Source organism: Onychomys torridus, chromosome 13 (assembly GCF_903995425.1).
Source record: "Onychomys torridus chromosome 13, mOncTor1.1, whole genome shotgun sequence".
In the NCBI taxonomy this organism is placed as follows: domain Eukaryota; kingdom Metazoa; phylum Chordata; class Mammalia; order Rodentia; family Cricetidae; genus Onychomys; species Onychomys torridus.
In genome coordinates, this window is record NC_050455.1 from 49,868,127 (window position 1) to 49,888,275 (window position 20,149).

The 20,149-nt window shown below is 45.2% G+C and overlaps 1 protein-coding gene across 3 annotated transcripts in view; it reads right to left on the reverse strand.

Moving 5' to 3' along the window:
• The window catches only part of Arhgef37 (Rho guanine nucleotide exchange factor 37), a 46,322-nt gene that overhangs the window by 25,699 nt on the left and 474 nt on the right, over positions 1-20,149 (reverse strand). For all 3 annotated transcript variants that reach the window (XM_036204954.1, XM_036204953.1, XM_036204955.1), the window contains exons 2-4: positions 6,767-6,963; positions 3,984-4,107; positions 981-1,128 (exon numbers count right to left, since the gene is read on the reverse strand). In XM_036204954.1, the coding sequence (XP_036060847.1) occupies positions 981-1,128; positions 3,984-4,107; positions 6,767-6,952 (458 nt within the window). In that variant the 5' untranslated portion in view covers positions 6,953-6,963. The remainder of the gene's footprint in view (positions 1-980; positions 1,129-3,983; positions 4,108-6,766; positions 6,964-20,149) is intronic.

Below are 20,149 nucleotides of genomic sequence, written 5' to 3' on the forward strand. Positions count from 1 at the left end.
TGCCTCCTGAGTGCTGGAATTAAAGACGTGCACCACCACTGCCCAGCTGAGAACCTGTTTTTCACACACACACACACATTTTTAATATAGAAAAGGAAACAGAAAGATTTACAAGAAAATATCCGTAAAGGACCCTCAAATGTCCAAAGAAATGGCCAACTTGTCATAAGATAAATGCAAAATAAAACCAGACAGAGATCCCATGCTGGCCTAACCCAGGGCAAGCATCCCGAGGTTGGTGGTGAGCACACTGCTCTGGGAGACAGGCAACTGCTGTTGACAGGAACGGAAAAGGCCATGCCTTTCAGGGGAGGTTTCAATGATCAAAATTATCCATACATAACTCCTTTAATGTGTCCATTCCACTTCTGAAAAATGTACCTTGCAGCAGAGTAAGATGACTGCAGATCCAGAAAAAAATGCTCTAGCCCCGCTTAGAATATTGAGAGAATGGTAACAGACCAAATGTCTACCCACAGACATGGTTAAACAAATTGGCATGACCACATGGAGGAAGAGGATGCTGAGGGTCAAATGATGATGAATGACAGGTGTTTAAATGGAAGGACCTCTGAGAAAGAGATAGAAGTAATCAGCTTCCGTTTAGACGTTTAGCCAGGCATGGTGGCACACACCTTTAATTCCAGCAATCGGGAGGCAGAGGCAGGCGAGTCTCTGAGTTTGAGGCCAGCCTGGGCTACAGAGCAAGTTCCAGGACAGCCAGAGCTACACAGGGAAACACTGTCTCAAGGGGGAGGGGAGAAATTTTAAAAAAGAGAAAGAAAATAAGATTATGTATTTGTAACTACTTGTAATGTACAGGAGCATTAGGAAGATGTGGAGCCTTGTTTGAGACCATGTGAGCACTGTTGGGCAGTTAAGGCCTTTCTGACTGAGAAAGGCCTGGCTGCTGACACAACCCCGAAGCAGCAGACCTGAGCAGGATCCAGTTGGGAGCTGTCTCCAGACATGTTACTCACACTGCTGCTTCAATGATGCTCTGGATCATCTTCTGCAATTCCGGCTCCTCCCGGTACGCCTTGACCAGCAGCAGGGCCTGGTCGTAGTTGGCACAGTAGACTTTGTAGACTTGTTCAAACTCCTCTTGGAATTCCAGGAACAAGTTACCTGATGGCGAACAAGCAGCAAGCGTTACCAAGGGAAACTGTTCAACTCCCTTGCCTGGAATGGGAGGCTGCCAGCCTGTCACTGTGTACAAGCTACCTAGCCTTCCTGTTTCTATTTTTCATCTGTTTCATAAAGTTGCTGAGTGGGTGAGTAACAGTCCAGGTTCTTTGTCTGTTTGTTTGGTTTTTGTTTTTGTTTTTCAAGACAGGGTTTCTCCATTTAACAGTCTTGGCTGTCCTGGAACTCACTCTGTAGACCAGGCTAGCCTCGAACTCACAGAGATCCTCTGCCTCCTGAGTGCTGAGATTAAAGGTGTGCTCCACCACTGCCAGGCCGAGTCCAGGTTCTTTTTTTTTTTTTTCAGGATCTGAGGACCAAACCAGGGCCTTGTACTTGCTAGGCAAGCGCTCTACCGCTGAGCTAAATCCCCAACCCCTGAGCCCAGGTTCTTAAACTGTAGGTCATGATCCCAGATGGGGCTGGCTACAGACCTGAAAGTGGGGTCTAGAAAAGTTTGGGGAGTGTAAAAGGTTCCAAACACAGGACAGCCCGAGACTAATTCTGAAGCAAACCCCTAATGAATCTGAGGTGTTTCTGGACACACCCACCTGTGTTGCATCATGAAACGTCCCTATAGCCTTGGCTCTGAACACACAACATTCCCACTTTGCCACATAACTCCAGTGAACACTGCCTGCAACACCTTGGTACAGATTAGAGACTACTGCATGATAGACACTGCAGTGTCCTCACTGTGTGTAGTAAGTTTTCTGCTCTTAGAGGAACAGAATGGCTGAGTTCTGAAAAACAAAGACTTCTGATATTTTCCTGCATTACATTAGTGTGTCTGCATTACATTGTGCTAGAACACCCGATTTTAGTGTTTTCTACTTGCCAGGGCTAGAGAAATGGTTTAGCAATTTATAGCACTTGCTATTCATTCAGAGGACCTGAGCTGAGTTCCCAGCACCCATACTGGATGGCTCACAACCACCTGTAACTCCAGCTCCAGGGAATCTAATGCCCTCTTCTGGCCTCTGGGGGTACCTGAACACATGTGACATAGACACACACAGACACATATAGACACATAAATAAAAGAGTGTTTGTATTGAACATGTGAGGATTTTTCTTGCTATCATTAATCCCTGAACAATACAGTATAACAACCTTTAAAAGAGTGTTTGTATTGAACATGTGAGGATTTTTCTTGCTATCATTAATCCCTGAACAATACAGTATAACAACCTTCTGTACATCTCTTACACAGTGCTAAATGTCATAACTGGTCTAGAGATGATTTCAAGTATACAAGAGAACTTCAGGAGGTATGTTAATACTATGCCTTTTATACAAGGGACTTACTTGAACATCTGGTGTGTGTGTGTGTGTGTGTGTGTGTGTGTGTATCGTGGAATACCATCCTTTACAGACACCAAAGGATGACTTATATTACTTATATTACAGGAATCAGAGTAAAGGCAGATAAACACCAAAGACTGGGTGGCGTTGGCAGAGGAGGGTGTCTACCCCAGGAAGGCTTCCACAGAGGATGTGACTGACCATCTGCCCCAGGAAGCTTGGAGGAGGGGCAACTCCCAAGCTTGTGGGGGGCAAGGAATGGCAAGGCCCAGAGTCAGGTAACCCTGGCCCAAGGACAGCCACAGACCCTGGTGTGTCTGGAACAGAGTAGGCCAGGCACAAAGGGAAGGAAACAAATGGGACGCTAAGGCCAAGTCGCATGGGGCATCAGAGTAAATGGGGCGCAGCCAGGCACTCAGCTTGTATACCAATGGTGGCGGGAAGCCATGGGCGTGGTTTGAGTTGGGTTCTCACATAAGCTTAATTTCAAGAGCGAATGCAGTAAAGCTAAAACAGAGGGATGAAACAGACCCAGAGCAATATCCTAAAGTGTTCTGTGTCTTTAAATATGAAACCAGTTACTTACAGGGAGCAGCCGGAACAGGATGGGAAGAATAAAGGATTAGGGGTGGTGCTATAGAGACAGAGAAGATGGCTTTGTTAAAAACAAGGTTCGGGGTGAGGGGGCGGTGTGTGCTGGAGAGTTGGCTCAGTGGTTAAGAGCAATGGCTGCGCTGCTCTTCCGAGGACCCAGGTTCAGTTCCCAGCACCCACAAGGCAGCTCACACCTGTCTATAATTCCAGTTTCAGGGGATCTAACACCTTCACACAGACGTGCATGCAGGCAAAATATGACTGTATATGAAATAAAAATAAATAAATTATAAAAAAGTAAATGGATAGTATAATTCTGATTCTTTGTTACCGTGGCTGTTTCTTCTATAAGCCTAACCATGCGCTAAAAAATAAAACCTGCTAATTAACAAAAATTAGGGGCTAGAGAGATGGCTCAGCAGTCAAGAGTACTTACTACTCTTCCAGAGACCTGGGTTCGATTCTCAGCACCCACATGAGGGCTCACAACCATCTGTAGCTCCAATTCCAGTTCCAGGAGATTCTCCATGCCTTCTTCTTCCCCCCGCCACCCCCCTGCAGGGACCAGGCACTCAAGTGGTGCACAGACATGCATGCAGGCAAAATAGTCATACATACAAAAAAAAAAACAAAAATAAATCAGTACCATACTGAGACTAAACTAGGAGGCACCGTGGTTTCAACGCAGCCTCCCAAGTTCATGTGTTAAAAGCTTCATCTTGAGGGAGAGCTGAGTAGGCTGAGAGGACCAGACACCCTACAAGGGCCCTGCTGCCTCTGGCATGCCGGACTCCCGCTTTGCTGCTTTTCCCTGGAGCTCCGGCCAGTTCTGCAGTAAGCTCAAGCTAAGATCAAAGCTGAGGGAAAGCTAGGCAGTGAGCACCGGGCCTTTTGCTTACCGATCAGGTATGCCTGTTCCTCTTCCTTGCAGGCCGTCTCCTGCAGTCCCTGAAGGAATCTGCTGCTCACTTGGATGATGTCATCAATGTTTGAGAACAGGACATCCAGATCTCCTGGTGGCAGCTGGAAGCAACAACAATGCTATGGGCAGAGACTGGAGGTCTGATGGGGGGGGGGGGTGGCTTTAGGGAGCCATCCTGACGCAGCTATCTGGGGTCCTACTGCTCTTGGCAAGACTGACTGCCCAATGCAATGTTTGGAAAGATTTGGGAATCTTGTAAGTTAGTCCTTTTCGTTAGTCTACAATAAAAGGAGAGATATCAAGTCCAGCATGGAAGGAAAGCTGATGATGATGGGGGAGGGGGGGCAGGGGGAGTTGTGATTTGAATGTGAAATGTTCCCTAAAGGCTCAAATGTTTAAACACTTCTTCCCCAACTGGGGGCATTATTTAAAAAGGCTATGGAACCTTTAGGAGATAAGCCTTGCTGGAGCAAGTAGGTTATTGGAGGTGGACTTGAAGGGTTTTTTGTTTTGTTTTGTTTTGTTTTGTTTTTTGGTGGAGCTGAGGACCGAACCCAGGGCCTTGTGCTTGCTAGGCAAGCACTCTACCACTGAGCTAAACCTGGACTTGAAGGTTTTATGGGCTTCTTCCTACTCTTTTTTTTTTTTTTTTCCCGCCTATCCAATAGCTCATTTAATTCAGCACTTTCTGCTCTTGCAGAGGACCCAGGTTCCCAGCACCAACATGGTGGCTCATGACCATCTGTAACTCTGGCTCCTGGAATCCCATGTCTTCTCTGGCCTCCTCAGGCACACACAAGGAATAATACACAAACATAGTAAACACACATACATCTTGTATAATATTATAGAGGGACCAGCCTTACTGTTAAACATCCCAGGGGCTCAAGAGAGAGAACTCCTAACAGCGAGGACTATTTTCGGGAAATAGAATCTCAGCACACCAAGCTCTATAGTCCACTTGCTTTAATTCCTCTGGCATAACATCCTATATACACAGCTTCAGTTCTGTTCTCGTGTCTAGCTCCTTTCTTGCCTGATTTCTCTCTATACTTATCTATTGCTCCCTCTAAGTTCTATCTTAATTCTCTCGTCTTAATTCTGCCTCATCTAGGTCCTTTTCACCTTGTTCTTACCCAGATAGGACTTCCCCATCTGACTCTTCCTCATCTTCCATCTCGTCCACATGTACTCTCTGATCAAAATCCTTCTTATTCCTCCTTGTTCTCTTTCTCTCTGTTCTTCATGTGCCCTGGGAATCCCAGTATATATACACTTACAAGCAGTAATCCCTTGGCAATGCAAAGCCAGGCTTCCAGGGTCAAATGGAGGGGTGATAAGAATCACATAGAGGGGCAATAAGCATTAATTATCATTTGCAACCCCAAAGGGAAGTGACCAATGGGGAATGAATTAACTAAAGGCTAAATTTGGATAATATCTAAGAAGAGGGATCTTATGTACTCAACTATAACCTTAAACGTGATTGGTAGAAAATGTTAAGAATCTGTAAGTTGCTAGGTCAATGGAAGAAAATAAAACTGACTTCTTTTTTCCTGTGGCTCATATCTGTCCAAGCTATCTGCCATTTTTGTCTGCAGGGTGGGGGAAAGTATGTTCCGTCGCTGGGAAACCTAGATGCCTCTGGTGATAGTTAAAGGGAGATCTGGAACTAGAGATAAGGTTTGGGAAAGGAGGAAGTTAAGCTTAATTGGCACATCTGCCAGGCCTTCTCAAACAGGTAGCCTGGATGCTTAAGTCTGTTCTTAGAGAGTACAGAGGTGTCTCTGATAAGGTACTTTCCTCCAACTGGGGATGGATCTGGCCGGATGCTGCCAATGATGATAATTACAGGGGGGCTTGAACTGGGGTTCTGGCTGAGCATAGCTGTTAGCGCACAGGTTCTCTAAATACTCCTAGAAGTGGTTAGGTAAGGAGTTAGAGGTCTATAAAGTTAGTAAGGCTGTAAGAAGGGAGGGTCTGAGCTAAATTGTGTAAAGCTATTACTTAACGTCCACCTGACCTAGGCGGTGTCTCTTTGTGGAATTTACCTTAAATCAGGAGAGTTGCATATGGGCTGTAATTACTGCTAGTCCTTGAAAGTGGCTAAGGGAGATATCTGATTCCAAAGAAATCCTTTCCTGGGGCTGTTCTCCAAATACCTTGAATGTGTATGTCCAGAGAGTGATCAATCCACACTGTTAGCCCTTCTTAGGGAAAAAATCAACTGGGAAAACTATGAAGGCACACAAGATTCTCATAACAGAACACAGCTGATATATAACAAGCCAAATAACACCAAAAGCTCCTTGGAATTTGGCTTCCTCTGGAGGAATTCCTTGATCCCTCCAGGTAGTGACTTTGCCATAATCAGCTGAGTTCTTATGATATATTCCTATGGCACGCAGCACATACATATAAAAATAAATCTTAAAAAAAATGATAAAATCGAGTCACAAAAGCATACAACAGTGATATTTTCATGTTTTAAGTAAGTTTACCATTTTATGTTGGGCTGTGTTCACAGCTATCCTTGGCCTCAAATGGCCAATAGGCTATAAGTTGGACATATTTAAGTCATTCAAGAGCTTGCTGAAGGTTGCTGGGGCAATAAATAAAGTCCTGGGGCTTATATCCAGGCTTGTCAGGCTCCCACCCACCAAGGGTCCTTTCCAACAATCCCGCCCAGGAATAATGAGAGATCTCAGAGGCAGCCACACCTGCTCCTATAAAGATAGGTGGTAGGGTCTGCCTCAGTACCTGCTGTAGGTGGCTCCTGATGTCAGAGGCACAGAGTCGGAGCATGTGCAAGTAGGAGAACTCTGTGTCAATGAGCTCTCTGATGGCCAGCCTCTGATGGAGCAGTGACCTGTCCTCAGCGCTCCTGCCCTCCACCTCAGGGCTCTCTGACCTGCAGGAGGGCTCCTCTGCTTCAGAGTCAGCCATGTTCACAGGTTCTAGGGAAAACAAACCAAACCATTCACTTATAAGGTAGGTCTCCTCATTACATCTCCTGGGAAATGCTGCCCCTAACTTGAAGACTACTACTCATCAAGTGGGCTGAAACATCATTAGCTGCAAACAGAGTCAATGAACTGTTGGCATTTGTGGGCAGTGTCTTGACAATATGAAAGGATAAACAACATCTCGGGTCGTTGCTGACATTTGAAATTCATTTCCCAGGACCCAGGCAACGTGCTTCCCTGAAATTTCTCTTATTTTTCCCCCCAGTTTGACCCAGAATCATTTATTAATTTTAAAAATATATTATGCTGGGTTCATAAGGCCATGCCTGTGCAGATATGTACATGTATTCTGATCACATTTCCTCCTCGTAACTGTTAGGATTCTGCCCCCACTCCAGCTGCATGACTATACTTGCCAATTCAGGAGCCAAGCAAGGGGTTTTGCGTCATCAGTGTGCAATGGTGATTACGTGCGTGCAGATGGTCACGCAATCAGTAATCAGCAATCAGCGCATGCATGGCATAGCTCCATAAGCCTAACTGAGCATGTGCACGGGAATCCTTGAAGAGCCAGACACAGACTCCCCCTCCTCTCTGCTCTGTTCTCTCCTGCCCCCACTCTCTCTCTCTCTCTCTTTCCCTCTCTCCGCTCTCTGCATGTGCTTCTTCCCCAGGTCTGGTTCTTTGATCCACCACCCCACCCCCAATAAAGCTCTGAAACTGGGTTTTGTCACGGCTCGCGCCTCTTGACCTTTCCGCACGGTAACCAGCGCCACTTATCATTTTAAACAGTAACAAGCAACCCTTCCCTATTGTGTCTTTCCCTTTGTACCTATATGAAACCTAAGGCCCATGAGTGAGTGAATGCCGGTGATTCCTTTCTTTCTGAGACCCACTTAACGTGATAGCCCCAGGTGCACTCGTTTGCCTACAGACGTCACAGCTCCATTCTTCCTTCGGGCTGAAAAAAATCCTACCGTATCCAAGCCATGCCATTCCTCAGTTGGTGGACATGTAGCTTGTTTCCATAACTTAGCTACCACGAAAAGTGCTACATTAAACACTGGTGTGCACGGATCTCTGGGAGGTGCTGACTCGGAGTATTGTTGGTGAATGCCCAGGAGTGGCGTAGCTGTTGACCTACATTTCTTTTGGACCAGCTAAGTCCTCTGCCCTTTGTTCCCCCTAGTTCCTGGCTCCCATTCTCAGTCACAACATAAAGCCCATGGCCGGGTGATTTTCTTTCTTTTTCTTTTTTTGGTTTTTCAAGACAGGGTCTCTCTACGAAGTTCTGACTGTCCTAGAACACATTATGAAGACTGGGCTGACCTGGAACTCAGAGATCCACTTGCCTCTGCCTCCTGAGTGCTGGGATTAAAGGTGTAAGACACCATGCCCAGTTTTGCCAGGTGGTTTTGAAAGGTTCTAGGACCATTTTCTGAACGGAGATCTCTCTTCATTGCCCAGGATGTGATTCCGGGTTAAAGTCCCCGAAGCAAGCTGTGTTCATGGCATTCATTCCCTGATGCCCACAGCATTCACAGCTCCCTCCTGCTCAGCCTCTCACTCTCCCCTCCAGCCAGAGAAGGCAGTGATTGTCTCTACACCCCTGTGCTTCTACACCTGCTGTGCCCCGCCCCAAGCCACCACCCTACAGCATTCCTCCTTTCTAAACACATTCCTGATCCTCACCCTTGGAGTCTCTGAAACTCCTCCCTATTCATTGTCTCTAGATTTTAAAACTATATAAATGGGGCAATCATATGAACAAGATGACCTGAAAAACCTTTCTACTACCAAACACTTAGAGATGCCAGAAACAGATGTAACTTTAACTGCAGGGCAGGGCTTACAAAAGCATGGGAGAAGTCTCCAGGGAACGAAATCAGAGCAGGGGTGAGTGAGCTGGTGCCATTGTGGCCCACAGTGGAGGGGGGACAAGGAAATGATGGCGGCCAATCTCAGCCAACCGGGAACTTAGCAGGAAACGAGTTCCTTCCGTGAAATGATGAGTCCTGGGGAGAATTCACCCACCAAAGAAAGAAATCAAGAAAGAGAAAGCTGGAGAATATTGATTGACATACTGGAGAGGAGCCAAAGGGATCCTCAAGGGGGGTGCAGGGATACTAGAGTTGACAGCTGGCTCCATGAAAATGGAAAACAGTCAGGGCTAGAGAAGTTCGGAAGGTTCAAAAATATCTTGAGAATAGGTTTATTACCTTAGTATTGAATTCGGTATTTAATTGGGGGCATTTGCACCAGACAAGCCAAAGAAAACTATGAAACCAATAAAACCAAAATATTTTATAGCAATTTTCGTGCAGAAAAGGCAAAGGAATCTGGTCCCATTTCTGGAGAGAGAAATATTGTGCACATAGAGCTTGAGCCTGAACAAGCCTCCTGGGGTTCCCCTTCGGTGTGCTCTTACTGGCTCATGTCTTGTTCTTTCCAGTCATATCTTGACATGCGTATCAACGTCAGATAGCTTCCCTATCTGGAGCCTCCATGTCAGGTTAAAACTGTGACCAAATAAATACACCTGCGAAGATTGTCTCCTGTTGATCCATTGGCAATTTATTTCAGAAGACTCAAATGTCAAACCTTCCGAGGGGAAATACGAAAGCTGTCAGGCCTGGGGACAAATGCTTTTTACCAGCTGAGCCACTTCTCAGCCCAAGTTACAGTCTCATAACTTGGATGCAAACTGAAAATTAACGGGAAAAAAATGAAAAGTTTTCAATTTTTCTGTAAATTAACAATAAACAACAACAACAACAACTTATGAGCTGGATCTGTAGCTCAAATTCACATGCAGTGACAAAGAAACCGAGGAGCAGTGAGGTGGCTCAGTGGGTAAAGGCACTTGTTGCCAAGTCTGAAGATGGAAGTTCCATGCTTAGGACACGTATCAGGAAAGAAGGGAACCAGCTCTTACAAGATGTCCTCTGACTTCCACATGCATGCAATAAATACATGTAATTTTTTTGTTTTGTTTTGTTTTTTGTTTTTCGAGACAGGGTTTCTCTGTAGCTTTGGAGTCTCTCCTGTAATAGCTCTGTAAACCAGGCTGGCCTCGAACTCGCAGAGATCCACCTGCCTCTGCCTCCCGAGTGCTGGGATTACAGGCATTCACCACCACCGCCCGGCAATACATGTAATTTTTAAATTATAAAAAGAAACACGAAGAGAAGTTTCATGGGCCCTTTATACAATGTCTCACATGTTCAGTTGCAAAACTAGTTACAACACAGCTACTAGTCTAGTCTGCTGATGTTGACAGAGCCAAGATCTAGAACATTCCAACACAAGTACCCTTCATCTGCCTTTTCCTCATGGCTCTAACTCCTCCTGGGTACATTATTCTGGAAAATAACGTCTAAGTTTCTTTTAAAATGAAACATCTACTTATTACCCCCCCACACACACACCAGGTACCTAACCCCGAGAAAGTAAGTGTAGATCATACAAAAATATGCATGTGAATACTCATATAGCTTTATTTGCAATATCAGTGACTGAAGACAATAAAAATGTCCTTAGCTGGGTGGTGGTGGCGGCAACGGCGCACGCCTGTAATCCCAGCACTTGGGAGGCAGAGCCAGGCGGATCTCTGTGAGTTCGAGGCCAGCCTGGGCTATCAAGTGAGTTCCAGGAAAGGTGCAAAGCTACAAAGAGAAACCCTGTCTCAAAAACAAAACCAAAAAAAAAAATCCTTTAACAGCTGAATGATTGAGCAAACTGGTACATCAGTACTGCTGAATGACAGAAATGAACGACCAGAAATGAACATGGATGAACTACTGACGCATAGCATTGGCTTGGTCGGCTCTCAAGAAAATGGCACTGTTAAAAACAACCTAGCAGGCCAGGCGGTGATGGCGCACGCCTGTAATCCCAGCACTCAGGAGGCAGAGGCAGGCGGATCTCAGTGAGTTTGAGGCCAGCCTGGGCTACAGAGTGAGTTCCAGGAAAGGCACAAAGCTACACAGAGAAACCTTGTCTTGAAAAACCAAAAAAACAAAAACCCCAAAAACAAAAACAAAAGCAAAAAATGAACAACCTAGCATGTCACTGTACTGGGTAATTCCACCTAATGACACAGAAATGACAGAGAGAGAGGACAGATTAGTGGCTGCCTGGCTAGGGACAGGGCAAGAAGGCAAGTGAATGGGACTACCACAAACATGAGGGAACGTTATGCAGTGGTGGAATCCTGTATCCAGGTTGAGGTGGAGGTAATGCAATCCATCACATGATAAAATGGTGTGCAGGGGCTGGAGAGATGGCTCAGAGGTTAAGAGCACTGGCTGTTCTTACAGAGGACCTGGGTTCAATTCCCAGCACCAACATGGCAGCTCACCACTGTCCATACCTCCAGTTTCAGGGAATCTGACATCCTCACACAGACCTACTGAGGAATAACGGGAATGAACACCTATAGAAACAAAAGTGGCCAGGTGGGGACCCTGGCTAAAGGGCATGGTTGATAAGATCCCCAGAGCTGTCAGAAGTCACATCCTATACTAGAAGCTTCCAGCTCTCAAACTCAGAAGGGTCTGAGACTGAAAAAATTACACAACTACCCCAGTTATGACTACCAAGTGTATTCCTGTGTGTGTGTGTGTGTGTGTGTGTGTGTGTGTGTGTATACACAGGTGCACGCAGGTAAAGAGGTCAAAGGACAGCCTCGGCTGTCAGTCCTTGCCTTCTACCTCGTTTGAGGGGCAGGGCCTCTGTTGTTGGATACTAGGCCTTGTACATCAAGCTAGGTGACCCTTGAGCTTCCAAAGAGTCTCCCATCTCCACCTTCCAGCCACCACAGAAGTGCGGGCATTCCCAATGAGTGCTGTTCCAGCTTCTTGAGTGCGTTCTGGGGGTCAAATTGAGGCCACTGGGCTTGGTAAAGGCGAAGTCAGTGCCCTTACCTGCTGAGCCATCTCTCAAGTCCCACAACTAAAACTGTTCTTAAGAGTCATGCTCTGTGCCCGGCAGCAGAGGGACAACAGAAAACAGACGCGAAGGTCTGTTCCTTGTCTCATAATGTCACCTCAGGGCTTCTCCTTTTTCTTTCTTTCTTTTTAAATTTATCTTATTTTTAATTCTTATTTTATTTATATTTGTTTCTCTCTTCTTTCTCCACAGGTCCTGTGTGTATACATTATGGCTTACGGTTTAGTGTTTTTGTGGGATTCCTGAGTATGTGAATGAGCCCTTTTTCTATTGTTTGTTTGGTCCTATTCCAATGTATCAGTAGTTTTTCTTTTTTCTTATTATGTTTTACTTTATTACAGTATATTTTATTATCATCCCTTAGAAGCTTGTTTGTTTTCTAAAGAGAGACAGGAAAGGGGTGGATCCGGATGGGAGGGGAGGTGGAGAGGAACTGGGAGGAACAGAGGGAGGGGAAATCGTAATCAAGATACATCATATGAGAGAAACAAAATCTATTTTCAATAAAAGAGAAAAATATTTATACTTCCAAACAGGCACTTGACTTGAGGGTTCCTGCTCTGTCTTCATGGTCCTAAAAATGATTGTCTGAGAGGTACTATTGAAGGCTCAGAGCCCAGGCCTGGAGCCAAGAAAACCTAATTTAAAAAAAAAAAAAAAAATTTAAGGCTTTTTGAGTCAGGGTCTCACATAGCCCAGGCTGACTTGAGCTCCCACACAGCCATTCTTGGCCTTGACTTCTTGATCCTTCCTTCCATCTCCCCCTCCCAAGAATCAGGATTACAGGTGCTGCTCCACCACGCCCAGCTGCTGATTTGAAATTTTGATTCTGTGATCAACTTACTGGCTTTCCCAGCATGCTTCTCCAACCGCCCTTATTGGGTCTTGGAAGATTTCATTACAGAATGTCTAGCAGAGTACCTGGAACATAATAAGCTCTCGTCTGGTTGTTTTTGTTTGTTTGTTTGTTTTGTTTTTTGTTTTTTTGTTTTTTTCTAGTTTTTTTGGTTAAACTAGAAAACTAGTTATTATCATTGGCCAGGTGGATGAAAATTTATATAAGGATATTTGCTGATTGATTTAGTTGTAACCATTCAGATTCAGGTAAACAGAGCCAGAACAGCTACTCATGACTAAAATGATAATCATCGTCAGCAGCAGCAGCAGCAGCATCATTACTGGTAATAAGAACTATGAGCTATAACCTGAAACTCCAACTATTGCCTCAAAAATAGAACTGAGAGATTGAGAGAGAGACTGAGTGCTGGGGATGTAACTCAATGCAGTCATAATGGAGACTGATTCTTTTTGTGTCTTATTGTCAAGAGAGCTAATACATTTTTCTCTTCTTCTTCCACCTTGGCTTGAGGCACACTGAACTAGATTTCTGCCACTTGATTAAAACAAATGGTTTTTTAGCCCTTGAAAGGAAACAGGTCACTGGGAGTCAGCACGGACTAATAAAAGGTTTAAGAAAAAAAAAAACAGGTCATGCCGGACTATCCTCATTCCCTTCCTGACAGTCAGCCACATCAGGAGATCAAAGGAATGCTGTAGCCTATGTAGTCCAGCAATCCAGCCCAGCCAGGTCTTGTGATTCTCTCAGGACATCCTTAAAAACAAGAAAGAAAAAAAATGTGGTTGTGGAAGCTGGGGAAAAATGCAGTGAAAGGCAGTCATGTGCACTAAAAAAAAAAAGATGAAACTTGCCGGGCGGTGGTGGCTCATGCCTTTGATCCCAGCCAGCACTGGGGAGGCAGAGCCAGGCAGAGCTCTTTGAGTTCAAGGCCAGCCTGGGCTACCAAGTGAGTTCCAGGAAAGGCGCCAAAAATACACAGAGAAACCCTGTCTTGAAAAAAAAAAAAAAAGAAAGAAAGAAAAAGAAAATGATAAAACTTGCCAAGCAAGATGTGCCCCCTGGTGCAACAGCGGTGTGACAGTGAGCGACCAGTTGATTTCTGATTGCCTGTGATACCTGCCCCATAGGAACTAAGGCCTGGCACGGTAAGCCTGTCAAAAGCCCATGGCTAAGAAGGTCATAAGCTCTAGTGGGGAACCCACTACTTTTGCTTTATTAAATAAACATGTTGTCAAACTGCTTTCTAAATATTTACGTTTATACCCATACATTAGTGCTGTTCTCAACCTTAGCAAGAGAAGCTTCTTTCTACAAGTGGGCCAAAGTGAACGCAGCGACTCATCACTGGTCACTGAGGATAAGTGACTGCTGAGTCCTAAGTGGGTCATCCTTATCACACTGGGCTTTGTCTCCTCTGCAGAAGAGAGTAAGAGCTGGAGGTGGGGGGAGTGCTGTGAAAAGTCTCCTCTGGACAGGAAGGGCCTGAATGATATGCACTCACAAACTCACAGCAGGTGTGGGCCACCCGCTCAAGACCAAAACAGTCAACATTCCCCACCCTTAGAAGAATTATTGGCAATTGTTGCCCTTTTTCCCAGGGGTGTGGCTACTGGCAGGTTGCACATGCTCCAACGGATGGCTCCATACCCATGCCCTTGCAGGCACAACGAACTGAACTCCACGGAGTATTAAAAAACAGGGAGATAACCGGGCCGTGGTGGTGCACGCCTTTAGTCTCAGCACTCGGGGAGGCAGAGACAGGCAGATCTCTGTGAGTTTGAGGCCAGCCTGGGCTACAGAGTGAGATCCAGGACAGGCACACCAAAACAATAGGGAGAAACCCTGTCTTGAAAAACGAAACAAAACAAACAACAACAACAAACCAAAACCAAAAACCCAGGGAGACATGAAGTAGGAAAAGGGTTTGGGTTCTAGAGAGTGGAAGGGAGAGTTAGGTGTGTGTATGATCAAGATACATTGTAGGGGGAAAAAAGATACATTGTAGGCACCTATGAAATGGTGAATTAGATTTTTTAATTTTTTTTATTTTATTTTTTTTTTTAGTTCTTAAAGAAAAGAACTGGTAAAACTTTTTAGTTCTGTCCTATATACCAATATCCACTAATTCCTCCAATGTTTCCTACCTCAGGGACCATCTGAGGTCAAATTCCACCTTCCTCCTGGAGGAGTGTGACAGACTCCTGACTGGATGCATGGCAGCCATGGTCTTTAAATGGGACAGCTAGGACTCATTTTTGAGAAATATCTTTAATAGGTGCCAAAGAGATGGATGAGCTGTTAAGAGCACTGGCTGTTCTTCCAGAGGACTCCGGTTCAATTCCCAGCACCTACAGGGCAGCTCACGACTGTCTGTAACTCTAATCCCAAGGGATGAATCACCCCTTTTTGCCTTCTTAGACACTAGGTACACACATGGTGTATAGGCATACAAACAGGCAAAACACTCATACAAATAAAAATAAATAAAATGTAAAAGTAGATACATCTTCGATAAAATCTTAAGGGGGGAATTGAAGTTGGGCTGTATGCTCAAGGGGAGGTTTTGTGCCTAGCCTGTGCAGGGCCCTGAGTTTGATGCCCAGCACACACACACACACACACACACACACACCACCCCATAGAACAGAAAACCATGATATTGGTCACCTTATTCCTCTACCTAAAAGACAGGTGAGGAGGGGTTGGGAACATAGTCCACCTCACAAGCTTGGTGATCCGAGTTCAATCCCCAGAACCCATGTCATCTGTAATCGCAGTACTCCCATGTTGAGATGCAAGGTGGAGCCTGGAGAATCACCTGGAAGCTCCCAGGACGGCCAACATAAAGAAACTGTCCTGGGAGTTTCCAGGCATACATAATGCAGAGACAGAAACAAGAGACCCTGCCTCCCAAAAGTAATATCCTGACTTCCACATACATACCAGGGCATTTTCATGTAGGTGTGCATGCACACACACACACACACACATAATAATAGATATTAAAAGCCAAAATCTAGACCAGTCTTCCTTGACTCCAATGCCCTTTCCAAGGAGTCACTCTGTCCTCAATAACAAATGTATTTATTTGTTTTATTATGCAGTGGTTCATAAAACAAAACATAAACTTCTCCAGGGCAGGGGACCGTGTCTTATTTTTTTTCATTAGCATATCATTTATTGTCTGCTCTAGAGTTAGCATATGATATGTGTGCTGTTAATAAACTGAATAAGTGATATAGATGAACACAAAGAACCATGATGAAGTTGTCAATGACATGCTACAAGCAGAGTTAGACTAATATGACCTTATACAAGTCTTTGGTGCTTCTCAGAAGACACTGGAAAATTTGAGGTCAGAAAAGGAATAGCAATTCCCCTTGAATTTTATACAAGAGGGAACTAGATACTATATACTCTCTCTGGCTCGCTCTCTCTCTCTCTCTCTCTCTCTCTCTCTCTCTCTCTCTTTCTCTCTCTCTCTCTCTGGTTTTTCGAGACAGGGTTTCTCTTTGTAGTTTTTTGGTGCCTGTCCTGGATCTCACTCTATAGATCAGGCTGGCCTCGAACTCACAGAGATCCGCCTGCCTCTGCCTCCTGAGTGCTGGGATTAAAGGCATGCGCCACCACCGCCCAGCATCTGTCTCTTTCTCTCAGAAAAATTATTTTGAGATCTGACCATGCAGGAGCATGTAATCATACCTCACCACTCTTTACAACTGCATAATATTCTGCTATGGACATACATATGTTGATATGGATATACATATGTTATGGGTATGTTTGTACAGTATGATTACCAACATACTAGATAAACAACCTGTTGTTTCCTGTTACCTAACTTGTTCATCTCTTACCACAGAGCTGGACTTAGTAGTGGAATGTTTGGGTCACATGGTAGGGTTCCTTAACTTACACGGAAATGTTAAGCTCTTTTTCTTTTTTTTTTTTTTTTTTTTTTGCCAGAGCTGAGGACCAAGCACAGGGCCTTCCCGCTTGCTAGGTAAGCACTCTACACTCTACCACTGATCTAAATCCCCAACCCCTATGTTAAGCTCTTTGTAAAGTCTTCTGGTTTGACATTCCCGCCAGTGGTGAGTTCATCTGCTCTGCTTCCTAGTAACCATTGGCACAGTCCATCTTTTTTCCTTTCTCTGAGGTTGATAACTGTGAGTACCCTCTCAAGCACATAACTGCTACTCGTCTATTTTCTTGAACAACATCTTTAAAATTAAATTATATAGTAATTTAATTAATTAAATAAATTTATAATAAAATTATAAAATACAATTGAAAACTTAAGTATCATTTCAATGTATGATATTTAAATTCTTAATACTTAAATTATGGAAGAGGCGCTTGTTCATGACAGAAGTAAGTAAACCACACAGAGGGATGTAGAGAAGAGGGCACAGTCCTCCACACTAACCACCATCCCACAGCACACAGGTCACCGCAGGGTATGAGAATCATCAGAAACACATACATATTAGGCACAGAACTCCCTCTAGAAGGTTTTGATTCAGTGGGCTAGGCTGAAGCAACTTAGCAAATGTCTAGGAGCTTTTGATGTATGTGTTCTATAAATCATTTCTTGAGAAATTCTGTTCTGCTGGGAATGGAGTAAGTGGGTCTTGGGGAGGGGTGGTGGAGCACACAGCTGTTATCAAGTAAGGAGGGGACTTTTGTTGAAACTCGAAGCATATTTGCTATAGATTGTCCTCTAAAGAAAATTGAAAATGTTAGAAACAACTGTGGGGGGGGGGGTGGGGGAACTAGAGCAACAGTTCAGTTATGAAGAGCACTGGCTGCTCTTCCAGAGGACCTGCATTCAATCTCCAGCACCCATATGACAGTGCGAAACTAGCTTTAAAGCCAGTTCCAGGGGACCTGGTGTCCTCTTCTGGTTTCTGGGGACACTGCATACATGTGGTATACAGACATACAGGCAGGCAAAACATCCATATACACAACATAGTAAAATAAAACAACCGTGAAACAAAATCACAGCATAAGTTACCAAAATAACCATGCCAAAGAAAAAGGGACCCCTGTGAGTTAAGGAAACAGTGATACAGAGGTGGGAAAGAGCAAAGACATCACACACACACACACTCACACACACACACACACACACACACACACACTTTCTTCTCCTTTGTAAATACAGGGCAGACAGGTGGTATGTGTCTTAACCCAAGTTAAACAACAACAGCTATTTGCCCTTTCCTGGCTCTCCTTGGAAGGCTGAAAGGTAGAGAAAGGAGACCATACAGTATATTTTTTTTTAAGAGCAGATCTTTTTTATAGATCAGTGGGTCTGTCCAGGTTGTGTCTTCATAATTCTAGATCCACAGATTTAAAGTTCTTCAGCCCGTCAATAAACAAGCATAAGGCTGTGGAGTGTCAAGCTTGATAAATGCCATGCTGCTTTGGTGACAGCACTCGGACACACCCCCTCCTCCGTAGTTAAATAAAAAGCCATTGATTTGAGCTGGAGCAGAATCAACCCAGGCACTGTTTACCACAGTAATCCGCTGAGCCAAGGGAGATGCGAGCCAGCTGTTGGTGAATCCTGTGCCCTGGAAGAAATTCAATGAGCCTGTGTGTCTGAATAAGAATGGTGCTGCCAGGTCCCAGTTCATGTCCTCCTTTCCTCATTTAAAAACACACCATAAGGTTCTGGCTCCATTGGAAAGAGGCAAGCGACGCCTAGGAACCATCCTTGTCAGAGTATCTGGTACTTTTCCATTTTCACTTTTGACTTTGGGTCATAGAGGAAACTGAGGGCCCACTGAGGCGGTTCAGTGGTTAAGAATGCTTGCTGATCTTCCAGAGGACCTGAGTTCAGTTGCTCTGGCCAATGGCATCCAGCTCACCACCACCTGTAACTCCATGTGGATAGGAGGCACCTGACCTCAGAGAGTACCGACATGCACAGACCCAATGCACAGACACACATACACATAATTAAAATGAATACATAATACATACATACATTAAATAAATACATAACACATACATAATTAAAAATAATGAATGGAGTTCTTCATTGCACCCTTATTTAAGGTACTTTCACCGGGGTGTGTGCAGTGTTTTGCTAGTCACGGTAGTGTTGACTTTATTATTACTTTCATGGGTACATTTTTGTCTTTGGGGTGGTACATGTGAGTGGGGGCTAGAGGTCCTGGTAGGATGTCTTCCTGGTCTCTCTCCACCTTATTTTATGGCAATCTCCCACTGAACCTGATTTGGCTAGGGTGGTTAGCCAGCAAGCCTCAGGGAGCCCTTTATCTCTGCCTGCCCCACCCCTTGGCTCCCAAAAGGGCCAGCTTTTAAGTGGATGTTGGGGATCCGATTTCAAGCTCTCAGGCTTGCAAGGCTTTCGGAGTTGCGCGACCTCCTCGGCTCTCCTCATGTACACACTTTTTAAAGTTTTCATGGTATTTTACTTTGGATAAAGCCCAGTTCCTTCCAGGTCGTTCCTAACTGGCACAGTCGTGTTTGACAGCATTATCAGCATCAGCCCTTCTGTTGAGCATGTACTGCGTGCCAGGTGACCAGACTTTCCACTCAAAACAGCCTGGAAGGCAAGGCCCTGGGCCTGGAAAAGGGCGAACTGGGCTTTCCCAGTTCACATAGGAGATCTGAATGCTGCCGACCCCGCCACCGGCTCCCTCTCTGCAATGGAACGAACTGTTCTCAGAAGTTCTGCCTGAATGTTCAGTGGACAGCTGTTCCTCTGGACCACTGACCTCCAGAGGGCCAAGAACCAGCACCTGCGCCTGGGGTGGGCTTCTCCTCCTCCAACTGGCCAGCACGCGGGAGCCACAATACTGCCTCCTGGACCCACAATTCTGCTTCCTGGACCCAGTTCTGATACCACTTTTCTATCGGGCCAATTCAGTCAACCCATCTCGGATTTCTGATCCTTTCGTCCCTGGCCTTGCCGGTCTACTCAAAAGTATAGTTTTTAGCCTGGATTCCTTTGAGATTTCCTGGATTTTCCTTTGTTTTAATGAATGGGGTCTTATGAAAAGCCGCCTCACATCCAATACAGGCAACGAGATTTAAAGAAAAAAAAAAAAAATGCGAAACAGTAATCATTTGCTCTAGCCCAGCATACCTTCCTGGACCTGTTTCCCACCCAGAAAGGGGCGCGGTGAGGCCACCTGGATCGGGTGGCTTGAGCTCCTAAGAGACTAGAGACCCAGCACCTTGGGGTCTGGTATCCGGCCGCACCCCGCCTCTCTGCCCCCCACCTCGCGCTCCTCATCTGTCCAGCAGCTGTTTCTCCCCCCCTCTCCCCCCACCCTCCTTTCCCCACCGCCCCCCGCAGCCCTCCTGGCGGCGTCCTGTCGCCGGGCT